This window comes from Cupressus sempervirens, chromosome 2 (genome assembly GCF_028749045.1).
Source record: "Cupressus sempervirens isolate cs-2001-9-10 chromosome 2, ASM2874904v1, whole genome shotgun sequence".
In the NCBI taxonomy this organism is placed as follows: domain Eukaryota; kingdom Viridiplantae; phylum Streptophyta; class Pinopsida; order Cupressales; family Cupressaceae; genus Cupressus; species Cupressus sempervirens.
In genome coordinates this window covers 730,948,243-730,975,644 of record NC_143119.1, presented here as the reverse complement: position 1 = coordinate 730,975,644, position 27,402 = coordinate 730,948,243, and the positions used below count along the sequence as shown (strand labels likewise).

Genomic DNA, 27,402 nt, shown 5'->3' with positions numbered 1-27,402 from the left:
TAGTTTTATTTATGCACTTATAAACTTAGTTGTGTCTCTTCTAGTACAAAGTTTTTATTCATTTCTTATTACTATTGCTTGACACAATTAGGGATACTAAAGAAAGCCATCTTTTCTAATGCTTAACATAATTAGGTATGATTACGCCGAGAGGCTTTCTATACAATGGCAGCACAAATGCCCAGCACGGGAATATGCCAAGATTCCTTGTCAATAAAAAAGAATTGGGAGCAGTTACAAACTTCCAAATTAAATATTAAAAAAGAATTCTCGAAATAATAGTTGGCCGAAATAATAGGAAGCCAAATGGAGGCCGAAATAATAGGCTCGAAAAAATAGAGCCCGAAAAAGTAGGACCCGAAAAAATAGGGCCCAAAAAAATAGGGGCGAAATAATTTCAATATGAATTTTTTTTTTTGTTAAATATAATTTTGCATGCACATTCATGCTTTTTTTTTGCGGGGAGTGGGGGAATTTGAAATAAATTCGTGGAATGTGAAGAGACGTCTGTTGGGGGATATGAGGAGCCTCTCAGAAGTTATAAAACCAAGGCTCCTCATTTCATTTTCATTTTATGTTTTTGCAGGAAGGAAGAGGTGGAGGTTATTGGAGGATTAGAATGGAGTTTTTGAATAGGAGTAAATTGAAGTTTTGGAGTAACAATTTTGCAGGTGAGATTTCTATTTTTTATTTACATTTTCATTTAGATTTAGATGTAGAAGTAAATTGAAATTCAAAATTAGTTATAATATTCTGGTTTGATTTATATTTCAATTTTAATTAATTTCATTTAGATTTAGAATTCTGTTCATATGACCGAAATTGAGGCCACTGGAGGACCTGTGCAGAGTTTTTCGTGGAGATAAGCATGTGGGTACTGAATCAAGGCACATTAGGCCTCTTGGAAATGTAATTGCGGTGACTTCCATGGCTTTTTGAATCGAATAGGGCAATCTAAACAATCTCAGATCTGAAATTCTTTTTTTCCTTTTCAGCCGAAGACAGAACAAAGATTGCTTGCAAGTAATTTTGCAGAGTTTAAGATTTGATTGCTTATGGCCGACTATTCTTGGTAACTGATATTTCTATTGTATATTCCCGTGCCCAACACGGGAAGTTTTAATCTATACAATTTATTTTGTGCATTTAGTGCACAAACTAAAGAATGCATATGCAATCAATTTTTTTATCAATCTTTATAATAGCTTCTTTTTTTTAAATAGAAAATAGAAATTATTCTTTTATGTATGTAGAAAAAAATTAGAAAGATTTTATGTATGTAAAAAATTAAAAGAATTCTATATACATCTAAATTTATTGAAAAGAATTCTATTTACATCTAGATATTTTGATTGAAATAACCATAATGTAAAAACAAAATATAAAATAGAAATGTTAATATATGTATGTAAAAAAAATTAGAAAGATTGCATGCATCTAAAAAAATTCTATTTACATCTAGATTTTTTTAGAATGGAAAAAAATGGATAATAGAAATATCAGTTGCATGTTTGTAGAAATAAATTAGAAAAACATGTATATAGAAATTAAAAAGATTCTATATTTGTCTAATTTTTAGATTTTACTTTATTCTAAACTAATTATTGATGGATATATATTTTAAAAATATTTATGTAGTTTAAAGTTTAGATTTTAATTAATTTGTATGCAAATAGGAAAAAGAATAAATATTTTATATATATGTAGATTAATTTCTATTTTTAAAATTTACAAGTAAATGAGTACTTTATTCATTTAAAGTAAACAAGTTTTTAAGTAATATATTTTTATTTTAGAAATATATTAATCATAATGTTCATTTATTATTACTTATTTAATATACTTACTCTCAAATCTAAGACAATAGAAATGATATTTTATTAACTTTGAAATAGGGAAGTGTTAAGCAAGTTCGTTTACAAAAATACCAAAAATATATTTGGTCTTTGATCAAATTGGAGTTAATATTAGAAATATAAATATGATCATTAACGATTAAGCTAAATTCAGTTCAAAACAATAATGTTATTTAAATTTAAATAATTTTTTTTGAAAAGAATTCTATTTACATCTACATATTTTGATTGAAATAACCATAATGTAAAAACAAAATATAAAATAGAAATGTTAATATATGTATGTAGAAAAAATTAGAAAGATTGCATGCATCTAAAAAAATTCTATTTACATCTAGATTTTTTTAGAATGGAAAAAAATGGATAATAGAAATATCAGTTGCATGTTTGTAGAAATAAATTAGAAAAACATGTATATAGAAATTAAAAAGATTCTATATGTGTCTAATTTTTAGATTTTACTTTATTCTAAACTATTTATTGATGGATATATATTTTAAAAATATTTATGTAGTTTAAAGTTTAGATTTTAATTAATTTGTATGCAAATAGGAAAAAGAATAAATATTTTATATATATGTAGATTAATTTCTATTTTTAAAATTTACAAGTAAATGAGTACTTTATTCATTTAAAGTAAACAAGTTTTTAAGTAATATATTTTTATTTTAGAAATATATTAATCATAATGTTCATTTATTATTACTTATTTAATATACTTACTCTCAAATCTAAGACAATAGAAATGATATTTTATTAACTTTGAAATAGGGAAGTGTTAAGCAAGTTCGTTTACAAAAATACCAAAAATATATTTGGTCTTTGATCAAATTGGAGTTAATATTAGAAATATAAATATGATCATTAACAATTAAGCTAAATTCAATTCAAAACAATAATATTATTTAAATTTAAATAAAATAAGCCATGTTTACTTTGAAACATCAAACAACTAATTAACTAATACAATAATTAAAATAAATGAATCTATTATGACATAGAAAAATATTTTCGAAGTATAATTTCTTTGTTTTTGAATCAATATGAGTTTTTTTTTCTACTTGAAAAGATAAACCATCCTAATTGTCATCCTTAGTTAACCCTAACAACAACCCCTACCTTAGCCCTAGCCCCAACAATGATGTACAATATAACTATAATCCAACATTAAACTATAATTATAGCACTAAAACATATCCCTATTGATATAACGAAAATCTCAGTCCAAACCATAATCTAAACAAAAAAAATACACACTAATATTGGTTATAGTCCTAACCCTAAAATCTAACCCTTAACCATAATGTAAAAAAAAACTCCAAAATATTGATCAAAATCCTAAACCTACCTATATGGATAACCATGATATTAAACTCTAAATCCAGTCCCAAGGTCCTAACCATGGTGTAAACCTATAATCGAGCTCTTAAAAAATTTACTAATCCCTGATCCTAATCACATTCCCAACTTTAAACTTGAACCATAAACCATAGTTGTAACCATAATCATAAACTTAGACAAAACCCTAACCCTAAAGGTACAATCATAAAATTAATCATAGCTTAGACCCTAATCCTAGCACAAACCACAATCATGACCAAATATAAATCTTCACCTTACCCCTAATCATAATTTCAATGTTAACCCTAACATTAGTTTCAATCCTACCATGATATGAACCCTAATATAGAGTTCACCTTGATCCTCACCCTAATCTTAAGTCTAATTAAACCCTGACTAAAACCTAATCTAAATGATATATCTAACTATAATCCTAACTGTAATTATCATACAACCCAATGCTAATCCTCATGTATATTTAATCCCTAATCTTAACTCTAAATATTCTATAAACTCTAGAATTGACCTTGATTCTAACCATAACCCTAAAATCTAAATTGTAACCATAGCACGAAAGGTGGGGACCCCCGCTACATGGCACAATTCTGGGTCTTGGAGCCTTGTGAAAGCACTACAGAGTGAGGAAATGTCATAAAGGTGACATGTAGTAGCATGATGCAATTTTGGGCTTTAGAGCATTGTAGAAACAATGCAGCTTAAGGAGGCGCTAGAATGGAGACTCATGGAAAGAAGAGGAAAGACATTCATGTTGCTGGCAAAAAACTATGAAAAGAGATAACATGATGTCTTAACCTCCCACAAAAAATGCAAGGTTGATCCCAAGGGGGAATTTGGTTTCCCCAAAAATGAATGATGGTCATCGATGAAGGTCTTCCTCTCGAAATAGACGGCATAGATGCATCGTGAATCCTCACCAATGAAGGATTAAGTCACAACCGTCGATGTAGATTCTCCCCTCAAAAAGGATGACTGAGATGCAACAAGGAAACTCCTCCCAATGAAGGATTAAGTCACATTCGTCGATCAAGATTGGCTTTATTTCTAATGGATGACTAAGATGTAGTGAAGAGATTCCTCCCAACAAACGAAGCAGATAGCACAAAAGGTGTCAACCCCCTCCATGTGGCACAATTTTGGGTCTTAAAGACTCATGAAAGCATTGTGGAGTGAGGAAATGTTGGAAAGGCAATGCGTGGTAGCATGATGCAATTTTGGGCTTCAGAGAATTGAAGAAACAATGTAGCATGACGATGCATCAGAATGGAGATGCATGGCAGCATCTTGTGCAATTCTAGGCTTTAGAGTGTTTCGAAGACACTAGCATATAAAGAAATGTTAGAATGGGAATGCATGACAACATCTTGCACTTTTGGGAAGATGGGAAGATAGCTCGCGAAGAAATAAGAGTTATCGAATCTCGCAGCATGAATCAACCCGACCAAGAAAAAAGGATCCAGCGTGGTCAATGAAGAAACCGAGCCAACACAAAATGTTAGCCACCAACTTTAGCGATGTTAACCCTCTGCAAAGAACCTATCCCATTTAAGGTCTCTCAGATCAGACATCAGTGATGGGTTGAATAGGGGGAAAAAATAGCACACAATGCCCTCCTAAATGAAATTCTAAATGTAACACTAATAACCACAATGCTACTTCTTTCCCTAACCTTATCCATGAGCGTGGGAATATACATATTATTATATAGGGCACCTTATATAATAATAAATATAATCTAAAATCCCAACCCTTACTCCCCTCCTAACTATAACTGTGACCATAAGAAAACTTCTAAATATAACCCTTCCTCTAACTCTAACCCTAACCCTAACCCTAACTATAATTGTAACCCTATCCCTACCACTAACTGTAACCCTAAATCTAACTCTACCATAATTGGACTTTAACCCTAACTATAACTATAACCCTAAACCTAACTCTAACCTTAACCGTAACCATAACCGTAACCCAAAACCTAACCCTAATCGTAGCTAGGATTCTAATACTCTATCTACCCCTAACTCAAACTATAGCCCTAACTATACCTCAAACTCTAACCGTAACTCATATTCTAACCCTAAACCTAACCCTAACCTTGACCCTAACCCTAACCCTAAGCCTAAGCCTAACCCTTTGTCTACCCCTATCTCTAACCCTAACCCTAACCCTAACCCTACCCCTAACTCTAACCCTAAATCTAACTCTTTCTGTAAATCTAACTCTACCATAATTAGACTCTAACCCTAACCCTAACTTTAATCCTGACTAAAACCCTAACCCTAACCCTAACTCTAACCTTAACCCTGACTCAATCCCCTTACCCTAACCTTAACATTGATATAACTCTCTCTATATATAACCCTAACTCTAAATATAAACCTAACCCTAACCCTAACCCTAACCCTAAATCTAACTCTAACCCTAACTGTAAGCGTAACCCTACCTCTACCCATAACTCTAACTATAAATCTAACTCTACCATAATTGGATTTTAATTTTAACCCTAACCCTAACTCTAACCCTAACCTTGACTCAAAACTCTAACCCTAACCCTAACTCTAACATTAACCCAACTGTAAAATTAACTCTATTGGTAACTCAAACCCTAAAACTAACCCTAATTCTAACCCTAACTCTAACTCTAGCTCTAGCTCTAACCCTAACTCTAACCATAACTCAAACTCAAACCCTAAACCTAACCCTAATCCTAACCCAAATTATAATGCTCTGTCTACCCCTAACTCAAACTATAACCCTAACCCTAACTCAAACTCTAACCCTAACTCATACTCTAACCCTAAACCTGACCCTAGCCCTAACCCTAACCTAGAACCTTACCCTAACCCTAACCCTAACCCTAACCCTATCTATAACCCTAATCCTAACCCTAACTCTAATCCTAATCTTAACCCTAATTCTAATCCTAACACTAACCTTAACCCTACCCCTAACTCTAACCATAAATCTAACTCTACCATAATTAGAATCTAACCCTAACCCTAACCTTAACCCTAGCTCAAACCCTTACCCTAACTTTGTCCCTAACCATATATCTACGTATGACTATAACATTTTACATTACAATATCCCAAAAATAAAATATATATTTTTATCTAAATTAAACTCCTTATATTAAATTTAAAATAATATTTGACTCAAACCTTAATCGTAACCCTAACCCTAACCATGAGCATTACTCTAACCCTAACCTTAACCATAAACATAACTCTACACCTAACTCTAACCCTAATTCTAACTCTACCATAATTGGACTCTAATCCTATCCCTAACCCTAACTATAAGCATAACTCTAACCCTAGCCTTAACCATGAGCATAACTCTAATGTTAGCCTTACTATAACCCTAACACTAACCCTAATCATAACCATAACCATAACTCTAACCCTAACCTTAACCATGACCATAACATTAACCCTAACCTTAACCATAAACATAACTGTAATCTAAACCATAACCATAACTCTAACAATAACCATAACCATAACTCTATCCCTAACTTTAACCATAGCTCAAACCCTAACCCTAACTCCAACCCTAACTCTAATGCTAACCCTAACCCTAATTCTATCCCTAAGGTTAACATTAACTATAATGGTAACTTTGTCCCTAACCATATATCTATGTATGACTATAACATTTTACATTACAATATCCCAAAAATAAAAAATATATTTTTAATCTATATTAAACTCCTTATATTAAATTTTTAAAAATATTTTGAAGCATAATTTTATACTAACTTCATACAACTCTAATTAAAAATTAATTAACAATTTTATAGTAACCTTATCAAAATAAAAAATAAAAAGTAAATATTTTTCCTATTGCGCCGCGACTGCCACTAGCTATATATACCTCTATATATATTACGCCGAGAGTAATCATTCTCGAGGCGCCTATTTTTATTTTCATTAATCCCAACTTCGATTAAAATGACTTTGGGATTAAATAAAAATAGGCGCCTCGAGAACGATTACTCTCGGCGTAATATATATAGAGGTATATATAGCTAGTAGTTAATTTATTTCTATTACTAATCTTACATCTCTATTTGTATTACAATTTACTATCGACCAGTACATGCCACTATGTGACACTTGTACATACATGTGTTTTTGTTGTAATCTAGTTATGAAATATATTTTTGACAAAAAGAAACAAAGATAATTTTGATTTCTTAATTCAAAATTTAAACTTCTATAATTTTATCATATCAAATGTCATTGTATACATTCATTTTCTCTTTTATATATAAGACATGTTCTTGTTTCATTAATTAATAAATCAAGCATATAAAAAATTATGAGATATTTTAATATTTTCGTATTCTTATATATATATATATATATATATATATATATATATATATATATATATATATATATATATATATATATATATATATATATATATATATATATATTCTCTTAAATATTGGATAGTACTTCCTCAAAATTTGCTACCAAAAATGTGTTAGTCAATTAATTTAACATAAAATATGTCAGGAAGTTGTTGGTGTGGTAATGCTAAAGGAAGGTGGCTTCATTCTATTTATGGAGGTGCTAAATGGGCACGATGAAAGTAGTTCTTTGTAGTTTGTCAATTCTTGGGAGGACTGAAGAGTTACGATAAATGGCATCTCATTCCACATCTCTAAGGAAGTAATCTCCCTGGTGATGGGTTTGACAATGAAGGGAAGGAAATGGAAAAGGTGACTAGGGTGGCTGACGAAGTGAGTTTGTAGTGCTTCCTTTTGGATGGGGAGGAACCAATTCAGCATAGAGGTGGTTTTATGCAAGAGAAGCTCCCTAAGCCATGGAATGAGGTTTATTTGATGTTGATGAAGTACTTAACTCTGGAAGGGAGGTATGGTGTCTGTTATTACTACCACTTTCCTCTCCTAAACCATTTTTGCCACTGTGATGTAATTTCCATTCTATTCTTTCTGTCACATGATTTAGTGGATACAGTAACTGATGTAAAGGGAAAAATGAGGAAGGGTGTTAATTTTACCATTTTAAAGGAAGGGTTAATGTTTTGGCTATATCAATTTCACCTAGCCTTGGTTCCCCCAGGATCATGAAGATTGATATTCCTACCCATCCAAACCCCCGATCACAACTGGTTCCCCTTAGGATTGTGGGTCCTAGAGCCCCTACCCCACAACCTTCACCTAGTGGGTCCCCTATTGAATTAAAGCCCACTCCCTTAGGAAAGAAAGGGAGACAAGAAAAAGGGAAAGAGAAGGAATTGGGGGAGTCAGAGGATGAGAGGAGAGGGGGTAGGAGGAGGTTGGGAAGGTTAGCAAAGTCCAATGCTTAGAGGAAGCTGAAAGTTGGGGCCTCGCAAGAGGAGGATTCAGATTTGGAGGACATTGGGTTGTCCCAAATGAAGAATGAAAAAGAAGGCATCAAATTTTGGGGAGGGAAGAATGGAGGAGAAAGAAGAGGAGGTTTTGGATTCCTCACAGTTTGGCTCAAGAGGAGGGATGAAGGAGAAGAAGGAGATGTCACATGTTTCAACCACCATTGGGTTGGGGAGTGTGGACTTAACCCATGACCATTTCCCTAATAAGGTGGATAGAGTGCCCTCCCCCATAAAAATTTCCTCCCTTGCTAGGGTTTCTCCCAAGGATAACGCTAACCCCCCAGATGTGCAAAATGTTACTATGTTGCAAGCAGTCAACATGGAGATCAAGAAGACAGTTGGAAATGAGGTGTGGCAAAGAATTCATACACTAGGAAAAAGGATGCATCTTTTGACAAAGTTCACTGTCAAAGTGACACGTGCAACTGCCACCACACTTCACCTGCTTAAAGATATGGAAGGAGATTTGTCAAAGAAGGACTCCAAAATGTTGTTTGACTTCCTTGCGGAAGATTGGGCAAACATCCTCCTGGGGAGGAAATAGGCTAAGAAGCCTTAATGGCTCTCTCCTTTTGATTTTTTATGTTGTTTATCTGCTAGTGGTTGAACTTGACTAGGTTTAAGGTTGTTATGCCTTTGTTTATATTTTTATGTAGCTTTTCTAGATTTAATATAGGTAGTTTGGATGTTAGGCCTATTAATACTCTTTTAGTTATGTTTCTGAACTATATGTTTTTGTTTTCTAAGTGGTAGGGGGAAGTTTTGGTTGTTGGTAATCCATTGGTAGTCGACCAGTTTGACTGTTTAAGGGCCAGCCCCCTAGTTTTGGCTGCTTATAATTAAAAAACATAAAATAATTTTAATGATTTTAGAAATTATAAATTTCAGAAAAATCAAAACTTAAAATTAAAGATAAAAAAATTGGGACATCTAATTCGTTGAAAACAAAATGAATAATTACTAAATAAACACAAGTGAATACAATAGTATTAAGCTTAGAACAAACTACAAATAATAATAACAATAATTATTTTGATCATTTACTATGAATTACCTACAATTCAGATATTCTGAGACAACCATTCTATTCCTTCGCCATATCCCATGTGGCGAACAACACTACACATAAAGATCCCAACAGGCCTCTCACTATTTTCAGCGAAGGTCAAACCCAGCTCATACTTAAACTCTTCTTTAGAGACAGCATATGGCAGATCAATCTTGTTTCCCAAGATCAAAATGGGAACACTGTCCATAGATTCATCCATAATTATTGCATCAAGTTCTTTTCTTGATTCTTGAAACCGGCCTCTGTCTGTTGAATCAACCAGATACACAATGCCATCTACCTATAAAAACCCACAATATCAAAATTATAATCATATGTATACGTAAATAGTTTTCATAGTTTTTGGTTGTGTGAGTTTATTTCTTGAATATTTTCAATCAAACTACAATATCTATCATGGTAATAAAGAAATAAGATAAGAATAATAGATTATAAATCACAAAACTACTTAATATTTTCTATCAAACTACAAAACTACTAAAAACAAAAACTATGCATATTTATATTATGACAGTCAATAAAATAGAAGGAAAGCAGAGTAATAGATCATAAAATTTCATCTGAAACATATACAACAAACTCACATATACAAAGCTTATACCTGAATATCTAATAGATGGATATAGAGTATAATCTATAACAATAAAAAGAGTTTAGAAATAAGTGACCTGAGTATAATAGTCTCTCCATAATTTCCTACAAATCTGATGACCACCCAAATCAAAAGCCTTGAATCTGACTCTTCCAATAATGAGCTCTTCTGATGTGGGATGCCTTGTGGGTTCATGTTGCACCACCCTCTTATCAACATGCAAAACAAATTCAACATAATATAAATCAGCACTATATTATGAAAGATGAGAATAAATGGAATTCGAAGGTTTTATATTGAGTATATTATTTTTGAGCATGTGGTTGTACCGCATCCTTAAGCACACGCAGAAGAGTAGTTTTGCCAGCGTTATCGAGACCCAAGAAGAGAATTTTGGCCTCCTTTCTCCATAAACCAAGATTTGCAAGAATATTGTAAAGCCAGTCAATCAGAAACATCTTTGGGGATTTCAAGCTATTGCAATTGCAATCTTTTCAAGTACTTATGTACCTGAGCAAACAATTACTTAGTCACGAAGTTTTAACGTTGCCAATTCTCAACCATCGATTCTTGGAAGGTTCATGATAGTCGTCACTCGACCATTACTGGCCGTCGATCTTCCATTGAATAAGGATTTTTAATGTTTTTATATTTCAATGAGCTTTTTAAAGAAATTACGTAGAAAGAGTCAGCAAATAGGCTATCAAAATGTTTTATTAAATATATTTATAATGGTGAGATTCGTATATTTATTTAATTTTACATTTATTTTAGAGGGTTATCTTAATAAAATTATATATTGATAAATAAAACAATCATTTGTAAAGTTGAGTTTATTCTTGTGGTGTTTATTTATTGACAAATAGAATTATCATTTGTAAAATTGAGATCATTTATCTTCATATCTATATATTCTTCTCATTTATCCACATCTTATTCAATTTTACACAACTCTTTGTACATAGCATATTTATCACAAGGTTTACATCTATTAGACATTTTAACATTCCATCATCTTGGATCACTTCTATAAGTATGGGTTCACCCTACATCCATGGAGATGACCTCTAACTTTTTAAAATTCAAATCCAAATTTTGTACATTTTTCATTCATTCATCTTATGATTAAGAAATGCATTGCTTATAAGACTCTTAGTTTAGTACCATGGAAATGTATCATCCTATAAATTTAAATTCTAATATTTTCCTTCAATAAATTCATAATTATAGAATTAAATAAAGAAATAATCTAATTATACTCTTTGCCTTTTTGTTGATTTTGTCTCATATCTTGATGCAATCCATTTTCTAAAATACCTAGTGTACCAATTACCATTGATAAGTTATTATAACAAGAGCTACTATGCAACATAATTCCTACCAAGTGTTGGGAGGGCAATTTTGGAATATATATAAGAGGAAGGAAAAGACAAGGTTAAACTATTAAAATAAAAAGATTAAATTTATGATTTGCTAGATATTCAATTGCATGTATCTTTATACATTAAAGCCTCTCAATAAAATTATGTATAGGAGATATAGAAATATCAAATCAGAAATACTTGTAAGAATGCCTCTAAACATTAATATCAAATATAGAAAAACTCCTCACAATGTTCATAGAAATACCTCTATTGTCACTCTAATTCTAATTGAAAATATTTTCTCTACTTCAAGCCTTCAACTACCAAATACTGCAACCAACACCACTATTATATGAAATGGTGATGTAAATATTGAATGATGGTACTTGTAGTTTTAGATAACTATAGGTTATTAAAATGTTGAATGATGATAGTAGTATTTTTTGAGATTTTGAATCAGTAGTCAAAATGTGAGCAACTCCAAAAGAAAAAAAAATGCATTGCAGGACGATTTAGAATGTATAAAAAATGGAAAGAAAGGATGCATAACAACAAATTTATTATTGTCTTTACTTGATTGTTGGAAATCATACCCTCTTTCAAATTGTTGGCCATTTAAATTTATTAAATGTTAGTAGATGTATTTATTTAGAGTTTGAGTAAGTGGTCAAAATGTGAGAAAGTCCAAAGAGAAAAGGGAATACATAAGAATAGGGGTTAGAATCATATGACCAAAGGAAACAAATGATATGTAGCAGCCAAAATGCATATTAGAAGATTCTGAACAACCAATCAGTTAAACATACTTTAGACTTCTAAATTAACCCACTTCAAATCTTAGGCACTACTAAAAGAAATATTTTTATTTTATGTGATACTTTGATCTGAGACGATTTCATGCAATAGATGATCTAGTCCTAATTTGCACATTTAGAACATGAGAGAACACATCATTCTCATAGGACAATTAAGCCAAGAAAGCATAATAGCGACCAATAAAAATGGCTGAGAAAGTATTAAACTGATTGTATTAGAACTACATTATAAAAAGCTACATAAGATAATTCATTGTTCTAAACCTATTAACTTGTAATTTATCTCATTCTGATTCTAGAACTACTTTATGAGGTCGCTTACTTTCACATAGTACAAGTTTAGGCTAAGGTAAATTCTAGTTAAAAATAGAAGAAAACTACTAAACCAAAAATAAGTTATCAATCATGAATAACTTTGGTGTTATCAACATTTAAGCTCATTTAGATGCTTCAAAATAATTTACAACCCCCATGATATTGAATTAAGAATATGGATTGACGACAATAATATAAGACTACAATATGAACCAATTAAAATAACCTATTAACAAATTATTTAAATAGTCATGCAATTAGATCCTACTTAACATATCCACATCCTCATAAAATCATCCTAGCTTCACGTGCATGTTGGATTATGACAAAAAACAATGTCACATTTATTTCTTGAGTACCAAAAAACTATTTAAAAATGTGCTCTACATACAAATTTACTTGGTCTCAATGCAAATACAATCCTGACCTTGTAGAATTTAATATTACTACTACTTTTGATGTGATTAAAAGCAATATATCTAACAAAATTATCTACTTAAACCGACACATGCTAGATGTATGCCCTTTTTTAACATAGTAATAACAAGTGGATTTAGCAATTATCTTACCTTATGGAGATGTGCTTCCTAACCTTCTGTTATCCTAGTTATTTTCCCTTGGGGTCTCACTTTCTTCAGTCTTGTTGTCATCTTCATAACCAAGACCAATTGTGGTATTATTTCTTCTTTGGGCTTTCAGTTACTCCTCTATTTTCTCCAAGCTCTCATTGAACTTTCTCAACTTTCCATTTATTTCATTTTTACTCTAAGCTCTTAAATTAGCTTGAATACTCTCTTGAAGTCAGTTGTGTGAACTATTCTATGTGAGGATGACCCTTCTCCTCATTCTTTTGTGCATCCTTTCTTTTGACTACTACCTCAACTTCATCTCTAGCTAAGATGGCATTATCATGTTCATCTTTGGCTTTTCTCACCTCTCTTGTTAGATCTTCTTTCTTTATTCTCATATACAAAATAATTTATTCAACTTATCATTCCTAGTCACCAAGTTAGATATGGCTTCTTCTAACTCTTTAGAACCACTATGCTCCTCCAGCTGTTCTATGACCTCTTGACTCTTGCTTAGATTTTTCATCAACTTCTTTCTTTTGGATGTGTAGATTTCCCCATTTTGTCCTTCAAGTTCTTCATCAAGCTACATTTTTTATGTGTAAGCTTCCACTAGATCTTCCCTCAATCCGTTAGGCTTGTTTCTACTAGGGTTTGAGCTTTGATACCAATTGTTGGTCCCAACTAGTATTAAGATAGGGGGGTGAATCAATGCAAATGATCAAACCAATTTTATTTTCACTATTCTAACCAAACTAAATGACACCCACTTGACCACTATAACTATGATAAATGTATTAAGCTAAAAGCATGTAAACTCAAGCATAAAAGCATTCATCAAATGACACAAAGATTTATACCTGGAAACCCTCGAAGAGAGGATGAAAATCATGGTGGAGATTATATACCTACTAGCCCTTATAATTCATGTAAAAGATTGCTTGGTTAATGTAATGATCCCATCTTTTAGCTCTCACGTTCTCCAAAGTCTAAGTGGAGGATAAGAAAAAATTAAATTAATTTCTTATAAAGTCATTCAATTAACTATTAAAAGGTGATTTTGTATTTAATTAATTTAATATTACAAGGGAGTAGCTTCTAGAGCATGTATTAATTATTGGAAGGATGAAAGCCTCTCGTTAATTAATTATTGCCAGGGAGGAATTTCTAGGGCATGCATTAATTATTGGAAGGAGAAGCTTCTAGCTCTTGCAATTAATTAATGTTTAGTTCCTTCTAGAAGGATGAAGAAAAGGATGAATAGGGCTAAAAGTCATATTGTTGATCATCAGATTATTGTATTGGATGATTATAACTTGCATTTGATAAGAGCTTGGATGTGTGAATCACACTCCTTTTTTTGGCAATAGAGGACATTCATTCTCTGTTGTAACATTCTAGACATCATTCCCTTAGGGTTTGGCCTTTGGAATACATCTCTTTGTACTTGATTGCAACATTTTTAGAATTAATATAATTTCAGTAGTTGATTTAGCCTTTTGGGCATTCCAGGGTGTCCATTATAGTGGTATCAGATTTGTTTCTAGGTTTTCCATTACAGTGGTATCAGGTTGTCCATTACAGTGGTATCAGAGTTGTTTCTAGGTTTTACATTATAGTGGTATCAGGGTGCCCATTATGGTGGTATCAGAGCTATTAGTCCTGCCATCATGTGGAGTTCTTATAGGGAATTTGGAATAGCGAGATAAAGGGAAAAGAGTTTGACAAAATGTATAACAATCCAGATCAAGAAAGTGTAATGTTTAGGATACCAAATACATTACAAGAGGGGTAGCGGATGCAACAGGAGCATAATAGGCAAATGGATATGATGTTGCAACTTATGGCTAGACAAATGGGCATCAATATTGAATATTTGTATGTTGCTCCAGTGTAGGAGGTAGTTGCTTCCTCAGGTGGGATCGTGACACATATAGAGCCACCCATCTATGATGTTGGTGATATGGGTGTTTTAGCAGAATTAGTAGAAACATGTGTGCAAATTCAGGAGACCACATATGAAGCTTTGTCGGGATATGGTGCTGTAGTAATAGTGGGATTAGGAGAACATGAGGATACTATCATATCAACAGCCACTTTTGTGTCAGTTGAACCATCCAATGAGGAGTTTAATGGTATAAATGTAGTGGTTGATGAAGCCACACATGTTGATGATTATGATTTTTCATCAACTACAAATTCGGTTCAATTTTCTGTTGGAGCAGTTAATGTTGTTCCTATGTCCATATATTTTGATGCGGCAACACCTATTGTTGATACAACTAGCATGAGTACATATGGTTCACCTACAGCTACATCTTTTTCAATGCATGATGGTGATAATATGCATTCTAGTCCAATATATATTATGTGGATGGATACAGGGAAGAAGACGTTTCATAAATCTTTTATGGAGTTGCCTTATGGTGACATATGGACTTCATCATCACAAGTTTTGAATGTTAGGCTATAGGGGTTGGTCCTAATGATGCGGGTTTGCAGTTGGTTTAACTTCCATATGGATATCACATATTGGGATCCAGGTGGAGGTTGGAGTCCATTATGTTACTTAATTGCTTGAGGACAAGCAATTTCAAGGAGGGCGGATTTGTAATGATCCCATCTTTTAGCTCTCATGTTCTCCAAAGTCTAAGTGGAGGATAAGAAGAAACTAAATTAATTTCTTATAAAGTCATTCAGTTAAAGATTAAAAGGTGATTTTTTATTTAATTAATTTAATATTACAAGGGAGTAGCTTCTAGAGCATGTATTAATTATTGGAAGGACGAAAGCCTCTTGTGATTTAATTAATTATTGCTAGGGAGGAATTTCTAGGGTATGCATTAATTATTGGAAGGAGAAGCTTCTAGCTCTTGCAATTAATTAATGTTTAGTTCCTTCCAGAAGGATGAAGAAAAGGATAAATAGGGCTGAAACTCATATTGTTGATCATCTGATTATTGTATCGGATGATTATAACTTGCATTTGATAAGAGCTTGGATGTGTGAATCACACTCCTTTTTTTGGCAATAAAGGACGTTCATTCTCTGTTGTAACATTCTAGACGTCATTCACTTAGGGTTTGGCCTTTGGAATACATCTCTTTGTACTTGATTGCAGCATTTTTAGAATTAATATAATTGCAGCAATTGATTCAATTTTTGGGCATTTCGGGGTGTCCATTACAGTTAAGAGCTACAACTATGTCTTTTGGAAATACATCTTGTTGGGAATGTGCATAACCTATTAGGGTTACAAGAACATGTGAAAGCTATCTAATTAGAGGATTTATAAATCTCTTTCCAAGACAACTTTTTAGAGGATTTACAAAATCTTACTAATGAAGCTTGCCTTGTTAAGAGCTGCAAATAGATGCAATGGTTAGAAAGCAATCTAAGTGTGTGATATAAAGATAGCACTATCTCTCCTTATAGATCTTCACTGCATATCCTTGAAGATGCTTCTAATGTTCATGTTTCCTCTTCTTATTACATGAGCCCTTCGCTCTCACCTTTTTTCTTAGTTGTTTGAAATATCCTCTTTATTGTATCACTCCCCTCTACAACTGCATTCTTTAGCTAGCTTACACTTTGAATAATAAATCTCTTTGAACAAAAACTCTCTTCTCTAAATCCTTGAACACTTCTAATCTCTTTTTGACTTCTCTCAAATCAACACTTTTTCAATAATGAAGTTTGAGTGCCTTTATGTGCTCTATGGTGTCAGAGCACAAATGCCCATAACAAAATTCTTGCTCTATTTCAAATTTGAATATCATGTTTGAGCTATTCGTAGAAAAATTGTGACCCCTACTCGTAAGGTCTTGACTAGTAGCCTTGTCAGTCCATTTGTGAGCCTATGTGTAACCTTTGTCCTTTCCTGCTTCTGCAATTTATCTCTTTTCTCTTGTCACATCCATTCTGACTATTCTCTCTCCTTGTCACATCTATGCTGACTCACCTAGTAGATGATCAATTATCAACTATCTTCAATGTTTATTTGTCGATGGTAGCATAAACTGTACTAGTTCATGCATGTGCATAGGCATGCCAATTCAATCTTCTATTGGTTGTAGTGTTACCTTGTAAAAGATCTTCTTCAATGACCTATAGCCAATCAATGACAACACCATTTCACAATCATCATGCCAATGAGACTTGTGAGATCAACAAAGATAACACTAAGATGCCAAAGGTTTAGTGAAGATGACTACAATCTACTCCTTTTATAGGTATGTACTCCAAGATGAGAGAAGCATCATGAATCAACTATCTGATGAAGTGCATGAAGATCTCAATATGCTTAGTGTGATGATACTCTACTAGGTTGTGAGAAATGTGTTTGAGACTCTGATTGTCACACCAAAGAATAATGAGATAGTTAGGAGGAAACCCAAACTCTTTCATCAATTGCCAAAGCTATAAAATATCCTTACTAGCTAAAACTATTGCTTGACTCTCAACCTTTGTAGATGATAATGCAATATATTGGCAAAAATATTTAGTACTCCCCTCAGGATTCATGACAAGGACTTAACCACCTCTTATGTATTATAAGTTGAGTGGTTCTATTAGGCATTGATAGATTGGTCTTTTGATGCAACGATAGCCCCTCTCTAACAAGTTGTATCATAGCTTGGTCATAGGTTCGAATCCTTAGACCCTTGGGTAATTCCAAGGGGGAGATTGTTGGAAAAATGTTTAGTGCTCCCCTCAGAATTCATGGCAAGGGCTTAACCACCTCATGTATATTATAAATTGAGTGGTTGTATTTAGCACGAATAGATCAGTCTTTAGGTGCAACGAAAAAACCACTCTAATACAATAATAGTCTTCTTCTTGAAAGACCGTATGATAGGACCATAACAAAGACAAAACACAAAACTAGAAGAATAATCTAAGAAATTGATTGCACATTAAACATATATATGCTATGCAACACAAGTAAAACACAATAATACAAAGTTTCATATATTACTTCATTAATTTCTTAAAAAATAATTTTAAAGTCTCTATCTATTTTATGTGCAATCAAAATATATAAAAAAAGATCAAGAAATTATTACAAATTGAATATATATTTAAAAAATATAAATCACAAAAAAACAAAATGACCCAAACTCTAAAATATAATCTTTGAATTTATCTAAATTATTCCTATGGTAATTTTGTTGAGAAGAAAAAGCCTTGCCAGAAGAAGAGCCTTTACAATACAAACCCACTTGTATCTATAACTTCCCCATTTTCTTTAACTAATTCATAAATAATCTCATCACCTTTTCTACTTTAAACTTTATAAATATTAAAATAATATGATTGAAGCTCTCGTGAGTTTCATGAAGTTATTATAATAAAATAAGTTACATAAGCTTTATAATTATTTTTTGAACTTTAGTGAGATTCGATAAGCATATGAACGTACATACATCATGTCAAATAATTTGCATATGTTAATTGTTGGCGTATATTTTTTAAATGTTTTGTCAAACACTTTATGAATAGGTAAAGCTACTTGTTGCCCCTCTCTCATTGCAGTGTTTGAAATCCACATATTATAATAAAATTGGGCCACATATTAGTCAACAATATGACATTGCTTCACCTTAATGTCCACATCCTTGAGTACGGTGCATATTAACTGGCAAAGTAAAAACATTATTCAATTATAATATGTTAAAAAGTTAAAAAGTTGAATGGGGAACCACTCATTTTTTATATGGAAGAAAACATCATAGTTAATGTAAAGCTTGAAAGTCTTAGAAGTGGCACTTAAACTCAATATCACCATCGAGAGCTATGATCAACGGTTTTGGCTATACAGGGATCAAAATGCACCTGCATAACTAATTTGTTTGTATTTTTTAACAAATTAACATTCATATAAAAATTTATAATTAATTAATAAAAGTGCATTTTAGCCCTTTTATAGACAGTGCCATGATCAACTCCCTAACTCTGTCAATCTCTTTGATTCAGCAACTCTGTTCATGTAAAGTATAATATTCTTCTTCTTTCTTTTTAGTCCTTTTTATTTTTTTTCGACTTTTAAAATTTGATTAGCATTTCTTATTTATGATATTATTATAGTGATTGATCTATATAATTTTTGAAAAATTTATTGACTCGTGTTTCATGATTTATGATTCTTTTTAAAAATGAATGGTATATTTAGATATAACAAATGTTAAGAATATTGTTTATTTTTACAAGAGATGAGTTCTTGTAAACTACCACTTATGAAACATGGATCAATTAGTTTTGCTCAATAATCTACACAATTGAATCCAAATAACAATATCATCATATTTTTTCGAAAAAAAAATTGCTCCTTTATAAAGACTTCGAACAATATAAGACTATTCAGATTTTTCATGGAAACTAATTGAAATCAAATAATTTAAACAACATGCAACTGCTAATTTGAAAACTAAAAATATTAAATAGTTAAAACTGCCTAATTTTTATCAACCTTAATTTATACATTAATAAGTAACACCTATAAAAATGTAATTTAATGTGTGCCTATTACTTCTATTCAAGCCTCTTTAATTGGAAGTGGTACTGACCCAAGTACTATACTTTTAGTTTTCCCTACTATATCCAATCATAAATTATTAGTGGAAGTTCTTCCATATAATAGTCAAGTTCTTGTTGCTCTATAAGATTCCTCTGGTCAATAACTATTATATGGATGATCTTTCTATTGGACTATGAAGTGTAATCGTTACTGATTGTTCAACTTCTTGTAAATTTTTACATAATGGTTGTTGTGAATGTATAAATAGATGTGTGCAATCATGTAGTGGATTTTATTGCGAAGGGTGATCTTTATATTGGACTATGAAGTGTAACCGTTACTGATTGTTCAACTTCTTGTAAATTTTCACATAATGATTGTTGTGAATGTATAAATAGATGTGTGCAATCATGTAGTGAATTCTATTGAGAATTACATTAATAGATTAATTCTCTGCTTGAATGTAGGCGTAGCCACAGTTATAGTGAACTATACTAAATATCTATATAGTTGTATTCAATCTTCTTTGTTCCATTTTGATTCATTTGACTGCTTGTTTTATATACACACTTTCCAACTTAGGTGAAACATTCTTCAAATTAGCTTCAAAGATGAGATGAGCTTTTCAATCTTTTCTTTATACTTGTGTACATGCAGCTCATCCAAATAGCGTCAGGACTGTTACACCAACCATTGAATATCATAGAATGAATGGATTTTACTTTGCCAAAGCTTTTGTACCGAACAATATTCCAAATAATACATGCCATTTTTGGACTTTGCTTAAGATGCTTTCCGATTTGACAATCCTGGGAATCTTTTAACTTCAAAGAAGCATTCATGAGGCACTTGAATGACTACAAACATTGAACAATTGGGTAGCTCTCAAGCGTGCAGATATGGAAACTTCTTTTCTTCTTTTAGAGTTTACAATCACGGAGAACTTCCACCTCAATAACGTGAGATTCAACGAGCCCATTCAGACTCAAAGCCTTCAATGTTTGGTCGACAGGTAATTATATGCTGTCAAATAATAGTCCAAGTTGCAAAGATTTCTTTAATTCATAGGCGATCTTAATATTTCGTTCACATCACATATGATTGATTTTTACTATGATAATTGTATTAGTTTATTTTGTTTATTTAGATTTAAGAAAAGTTAATACACTGTGGATAATTGTTCTTTTTCATATAATTTTCATTATTCTTATGGATTTAAATGTGATTAGATAAATTATCTTTTACTTCTTTATTTTTCTAGTTTCTTATTAGTTGATAAGTAGTACATATTTTTTCATAGCAAGTCAAAAATTGTGATTTTGCTATCAAAATTTAATTGTGTAGTTTTTGAGTCAAATTCATTGACTTCTATTTCATGTGTAGTGATTCACATGACTCCATCTTATGAGAATAAATGGCTTTTACAAAGAATGTATGAGAATAAAAGAACCTGATAGACTAACTAAGAAGACTAAGACTAGATAAACACAGATTGAAACTAAAAATCTATGATTAGGTAGCTAGAGGAGTGAAAACCATACCTTGCTATTAATAACAAGAACCAAGTAGATCAACCTACCATACTATCTCTGGTATAGAAAATTTAAGCCATCTCAACAAATAAGATAACAGTCCTCTGAACAAAAGGGAATTTCCTCCAAATAGTATGATGAATCACTAGAAATATCAAAAGGATCCCCAGACATAAGAAAGTATGGAATTTCTATTACCATTGAAATATTACTAAGTATTTAAATATAAAGAATTAACTAGCTCAAATAATTTGTACTATATGCAACTTTAACAAAATAAAGACATTTGTAAGAGCAGATACCGAATCTAGTTAAACAAATTATGTTGGCTATCCATCCATTCTATTCTTAGAAATTAGATAGTTGATAAGCCATCCTCAAGCTAGAATTGAAAGATGAGAAAACATGTAGTAGGATGAAGGATATTACCACTATAAAACTTCTAGATTTAGAAACATCCGGACAAAGTAGTTACAATTAGAAACAAAGTGTATACTTATAAGAATAATTAAAGTGAAGGATTTGAGTAATAAAAATTCACAAAACTCAAAGAACACCAACATTCAAGAATCTATCACAGACAAGAAAAGACAAAGAAGAGGCAAGGTTTTTGCTTTGAGAATATGGAGAATTATATTATCCGATTGAAAAGAATGAATGAAATTCATAATTGATCAATCCTTGTAGAAGGTGACCATAAAACCTAAAAGGGAAACCCTAAGAGTTAAATGAAATTTAATAATTAATATTTAATTATTAAATGCAAAAGCAAGTGCATAAAGTGAGATCTTAAGAATGGAGTAAAGGTAATATAATTTAAATGAAATGAAATTAAACTTTTACTCCAACACCCCCCCTTAAAATGAGCAACAATGCCACTACAAACAATGTATGAAAAAGAAAGGAAACTACAATACTGAAAGAAAACTTGGGTCATGACAACAAGGCCTGATAAGGTACCCAATCACAACCAAATCTCTATGAAATGAAGAAATAGGGAAAACCACGTGAGAAAACCCCTACTCCAAAAAGGGAAAGAAGAAGCTAAAAAGAAAGAAAAGAAGGAAGGAAGGACTCATCACTGAAAAGTAAAGAAGGAAGGAAGGGTGATGTGTAGGCAGAGGCAGGTGTGGTGGCATATGGGCGGATAACACTAGTGGCGGTGGCAAGAGATCGGCATGGCAGTGACATGGTGGTGGCCAGAGGGTTGTGTGTTTTAAAATGCTTTATATATATATATATAATGTGTGTCAAGGGTCGTATGACCCTGGTAGGAAAAAACAATTCACCTCAAAATCACCCAATGTCCAAAATTGTTAAATTTTATATAAAAATAAGGGTTTTGCATCTTCTAAAGCCAATCATGAGGTTTGTTTGGCCTTAAAGTGCTCTAAAATTCAAAGACCCTTTTATTTTCATAGAAAATATCCAAAAACAACTAGATCTATTCTGTCAAACCCTCGTTCTTCTTTTTCTCCAAATAAGAACAAGCTACAACAGGTCAGCCTCTAATACCATGAAAGGTTTGAGTAATACAAATCCACATAACCCAAAGAACACCTGCATGCAAGAACCTATTATAGAAAAGAAAAGACAAAGAAGATGCAAGGTTTTTACTTTGAGAATATGGAAAATTATATTATAAAACTAAAAAGAATGAATAAAATTTACAATTGATCAATCCTTATAGAAGGATATTGTAAAACCTAAAAGGGAAATGCTAAGAGGTAAATAATATTTAATAATTAATTTATTTAATTATTAAATGGAAATGTAACTGCATAAAGTGAAATCTTAATAAGGGAGTAAAGGTAATTTAATAAATTAAATTAAATTAACCATTTACTGTAACATATAGTGCATTCAATTTTACTAATGAAATTGGGTGCAACCACAAACGATTAGTTCTCACAAATATTGAGTTAAAAGGTAATAAAGCTTCGAGATAGTTAAAGCAAGTAATGTCATTTTGAGGAGGCTGAGAAAGAGCCCATCATAACCCCACTTTAAGCTAGACAAGTTACTTAAATATTAAAATTCATCTTAAAAAGAGTTAAGTTTTAACAAGACAACCAAAATTTATACCGAACTTTGAGGGAAAAAATCTTGACATTTCAAGTAGAGACTAACTAAATAGACATTAATCCACCCTAAAGGCCTTACGAAGGTTTGGAAAAGTAGGCCACCTACCATAAGTGGGTGAAAGAAAAGAGCTCATGATAAATGCAATCTAAAGGCCAAAACTTAAGAAGGGAAAGGGAAAAGGGTAGTTTCCTCCTTCCCATCAACTCCTTCATTAGCAAGTCTATCTGCCATACCATTACCTTGGTAAATATGATCAATTGTTAAACTTTGGATATTTTTAGCTAAGTCTAAAGCGTTAATTAAGAGTAAGTTTAATTTCTAGCTAGGTATTGACTGGCTCTCCTAAATGCATGAACCACTATAGCCGAGTCCCCTTCAATTTCCACATAATTCAATTTAAGCTTAATACATAACCACAAACCTTTGATGAGAGCCTAGAATTTTGCTTTGTTGTTGTTGGAATTCTTTAGAATAATTGAGCAAGGGGTGAATCCATTATCCAAGGTCTAGATGTACAATTAAAACTTTTCACAGCTTAGTGAACCGATATCATATAAAACATTTTCATCATGCATGCATCCATTAGATTATGCAATTACTTAAACTTGTAGGTTATTTCCAAGTCAACATTGCAGAAATGTAAACATGAAACATAATAGATTCAATAACACATTTGACACAATGATTTAACATGAAAACCAAATTTGGGAAAAACCACCAATAACATGCTACTCATTCTCACTCTTCTAAAGTGATGCCTTGTGAAAGGTTAACCTTGTTAAAGGTTACAATAAACATTGTTAAATGTGACCTGGTTAAAGGATTTCAATCATCCTATTAGGAGTGAACCTTGTTAGAGGACTTTAGATCATTCACTTGGAATGTCACCTCGTTAAAGGATTTACAAATGACGATTAGGTCAACCCTAATCCAAAGGGTTTACCCTAGACTGGTACAATGATTAGAAAGTAACAGTAAGGCTTGATCTAATAATAACTTACACCTCCATATACAGATTACAAATCTCCATTTTAGTCCTCCATTTTGCTTGTCTTTCACACACTTTAGCTCTGATAGCTTGTTCACCTTCAAGCATCCATACCCTTAAGCCTTCTTGCTTTGCTTGCCAATGCAATCTCTTCTCTTAGGTCATTGAATAAGTAGTACCCTAAACTCGTTATCTTCTTTAGGTTCTCGCACATGATATCCTTTGCTTCTAACCAACCATCTATATAAATAAACAATTAAGATCTTTTTTTGTTTATCCTCCATTGTCCATTTTAGGGTTAGGTTGGATTAGGTAGGATTCAATAAATCTACCCATCATTTCATTTTATTACCTTCTAGAAACTTCTCCTTCAATCCTCTTTGAATTTGCCTCAAAATAGTTCATCTTGAATTTTGTGCCACCAGTTCATCAAGCTTATCTTCCATGTGGTTTACACAATTCAAGAAATTAAACTTGTCAACTTAGATTGATCAAATTCTCAATCTTTCTCATAATGTTGACACTCGACATTAACTGGCTTTTGATATTTTACACATACTACATTGCTCAGTATCCACTGTCAAAACACTTGGCACAAACTAAAATTTACCAGTACTTAGCATCAACTAAACTTTACTCAGCTTAAATTGAAATTGACTTTTCTTAGCTCCAACTAATTTTTTTCTCAGCTTACATTAACTTTTCTTGGCACCTATTGTGCAGATTGTTAAGCTTGGTAGACATACTTCATTTAACTTGTTCTTTTGAACTTAATGAGTATAACCATCCTTTACAACCTTAAGTAGATTATTAATCCACTATAATATCATTGTCTTAACTAATCCTTATACTCCTTTTCAATATCATAACTCAACCTTTCCTCTAGGTGTTATTGTTACCTCATTTGATCAAATCATCTTCATCAATCAAACAAATGATAATTACTCAAATCATATAAGAAATTGTCTTACCAACAAGCATCAGGTTTGACATCAATGACAAAACAATGACTAAAACACATTACCATATTAATATCAATCTATTTTCAACAATCTCCCTCTTTGGAATTGATGGCAAACTGAACTAACCAAACTTAATAAGTATAACCAATAAAATACCAAAAAGAAAATAATTCTTTGTATTAAAATCTCTCCCTCTATCAAAAACTTTCATCTTCTGAATGGGTTACAAAATTCTATTCTAATCAATAGACAATCAATCAACTCATCCTTATGACTGCCTCTAGATCAATTCTTATATCTCCTTTTTCATTAACTCCCTCTTACTAGGTATTCATGTTTCTTCTATGTTTTCTTTAATATCCCTTTGTAGTCAAAATTTCTTCCTTAGTAGGATTAGGCAAATTAGGATTCCTCTAAATTTCTCTATTTTTTCTCCCTTAATGATTTCTCCCTAAACTTAGATATATCCCTCTAATATCAATATCATTATCTCCCTCTTTGACAATAATTCCAAATACTTGTCATGTTCATATGTAGATATGAACATTTTCAATTTCTCCCTTTGTCATCTAGCTTGTGACTGATTTGTAACTACAATTGTTTGATTACTTTAGGTAGCTCCAAACTAAGATCCACTGCATTAATGTGTAACATATGTCAACCATCTTGTTTGATGCAGGGAACTCCTCATTCTTCTTAGATAGCCTTTGATAGGGCTATCACCCCTATTTTACCTCTTACATACTCATGAGCATCCTTAGGTAATGCTTTTGTGAAGATGTCAGCAATTTTCTCTTTTGTGTTGACATATTCCATCTTCACCTCTTTACCTTGAACTAATCCTCTCAAGTAATGATACTTGATTGCAATGTACTTAGTCTTTGTATGCATAATAGGATTCTTTGATATATTTATAGCACTTGTATTATCACAATAAAGTATTACAAGCTCAGTGATTTCTTCCTTCATACCTTTGAGTAGCTATTCGATCCATACAATGTTTGTACAATTTACTGTAGCAGCAACATATTCAGCTTAAGTAGTAGATTGAGAGGTGTAGTTTTTTTTCTTGCTAGTCCATGTAACCAACCTTTTGCCTAAGAAAAATACTCCTCCACTAGTGCTCTTTCTATCATCAATTTATCCAGACCAATCAGCATCAGTGTAGGCCCTTAATTCAAATTTCTCATTTTTCTTATAGAATAGACCATAGTCTTGTATTCCTTTTAGATATCTCATTATTCTCTTTACTACCATAAAATTATTCTCACTGGAATTAGCAAGGAATATTGCAACTATCCCTACAGATAATGCAATATTAGATTTTCTATGTACAACATATTGTAATTTTCCAATCATAGACCTATATAATGTTTGATTTACCTCACCTAAATTATCATTCTTTGACAATTTATGTCCTTTCACTATAGGTGTTCTTTCTATCTTCCAATCCAAAAAAATTTAGTACTTATGTTACATACTTTGACTTAGTGATGTATATACCATATATCATCTGATGTACTTTCATACCCACAAAGAATTTGCATCTCCAAACATAGACATCTCAAATTCTTTCTTCATCTCATTTACAAAAGTCTTACATAAAGTATCTTGACCTCAAAATATGATATCATCAACAAAAATTTAAGATAAGAAAATACCTTTTCCTTTCTTTGCTTTCAAGTAAAAATTATTTTTATTACCAGCCCTCTCAAATTAGATCTTCACAATATAATTATGAAGCCTTTCATACCATGCTCTTGATGCTTGCTTCAAACTATATAAAGCTTTGTGTAGTCTACATACCAAATCCTTCTAGCTGTTCTATATAAACCTCTTCCTCTAATTTACCATTCAAAAATACAGACTAAACATTCATTTGATAAAATTTGAAACCTTTGTGTACAAAGTAAGCAATTAAAGTTCTTACTCCTTCCAACCTTTCAATAGGAGAAAATGTTTCTCCATAGTCGTTTGCAAACTAATCTTGC

The 27,402-nt window shown here is 31.9% G+C and overlaps 1 protein-coding gene across 1 annotated transcript; it reads right to left on the bottom strand.

The window, feature by feature from the left end:
* Positions 1-9,615: 9,615 nt before the first annotated feature.
* Positions 9,616-10,727, bottom strand: LOC149575462 (small COPII coat GTPase SAR1A-like). The gene is made up of 3 exons (XM_089812225.1): positions 10,594-10,727; positions 10,341-10,472; positions 9,616-9,952 (listed from the first exon to the last, which is right to left on the bottom strand). The coding sequence occupies exons 1-3, from the start codon at positions 10,720-10,722 to the stop codon at positions 9,665-9,667; spliced, it is 549 nt and encodes a 182-aa protein (XP_089668351.1). The 5' UTR covers positions 10,723-10,727; the 3' UTR covers positions 9,616-9,664.
* Positions 10,728-27,402: the final 16,675 nt, after the last annotated feature.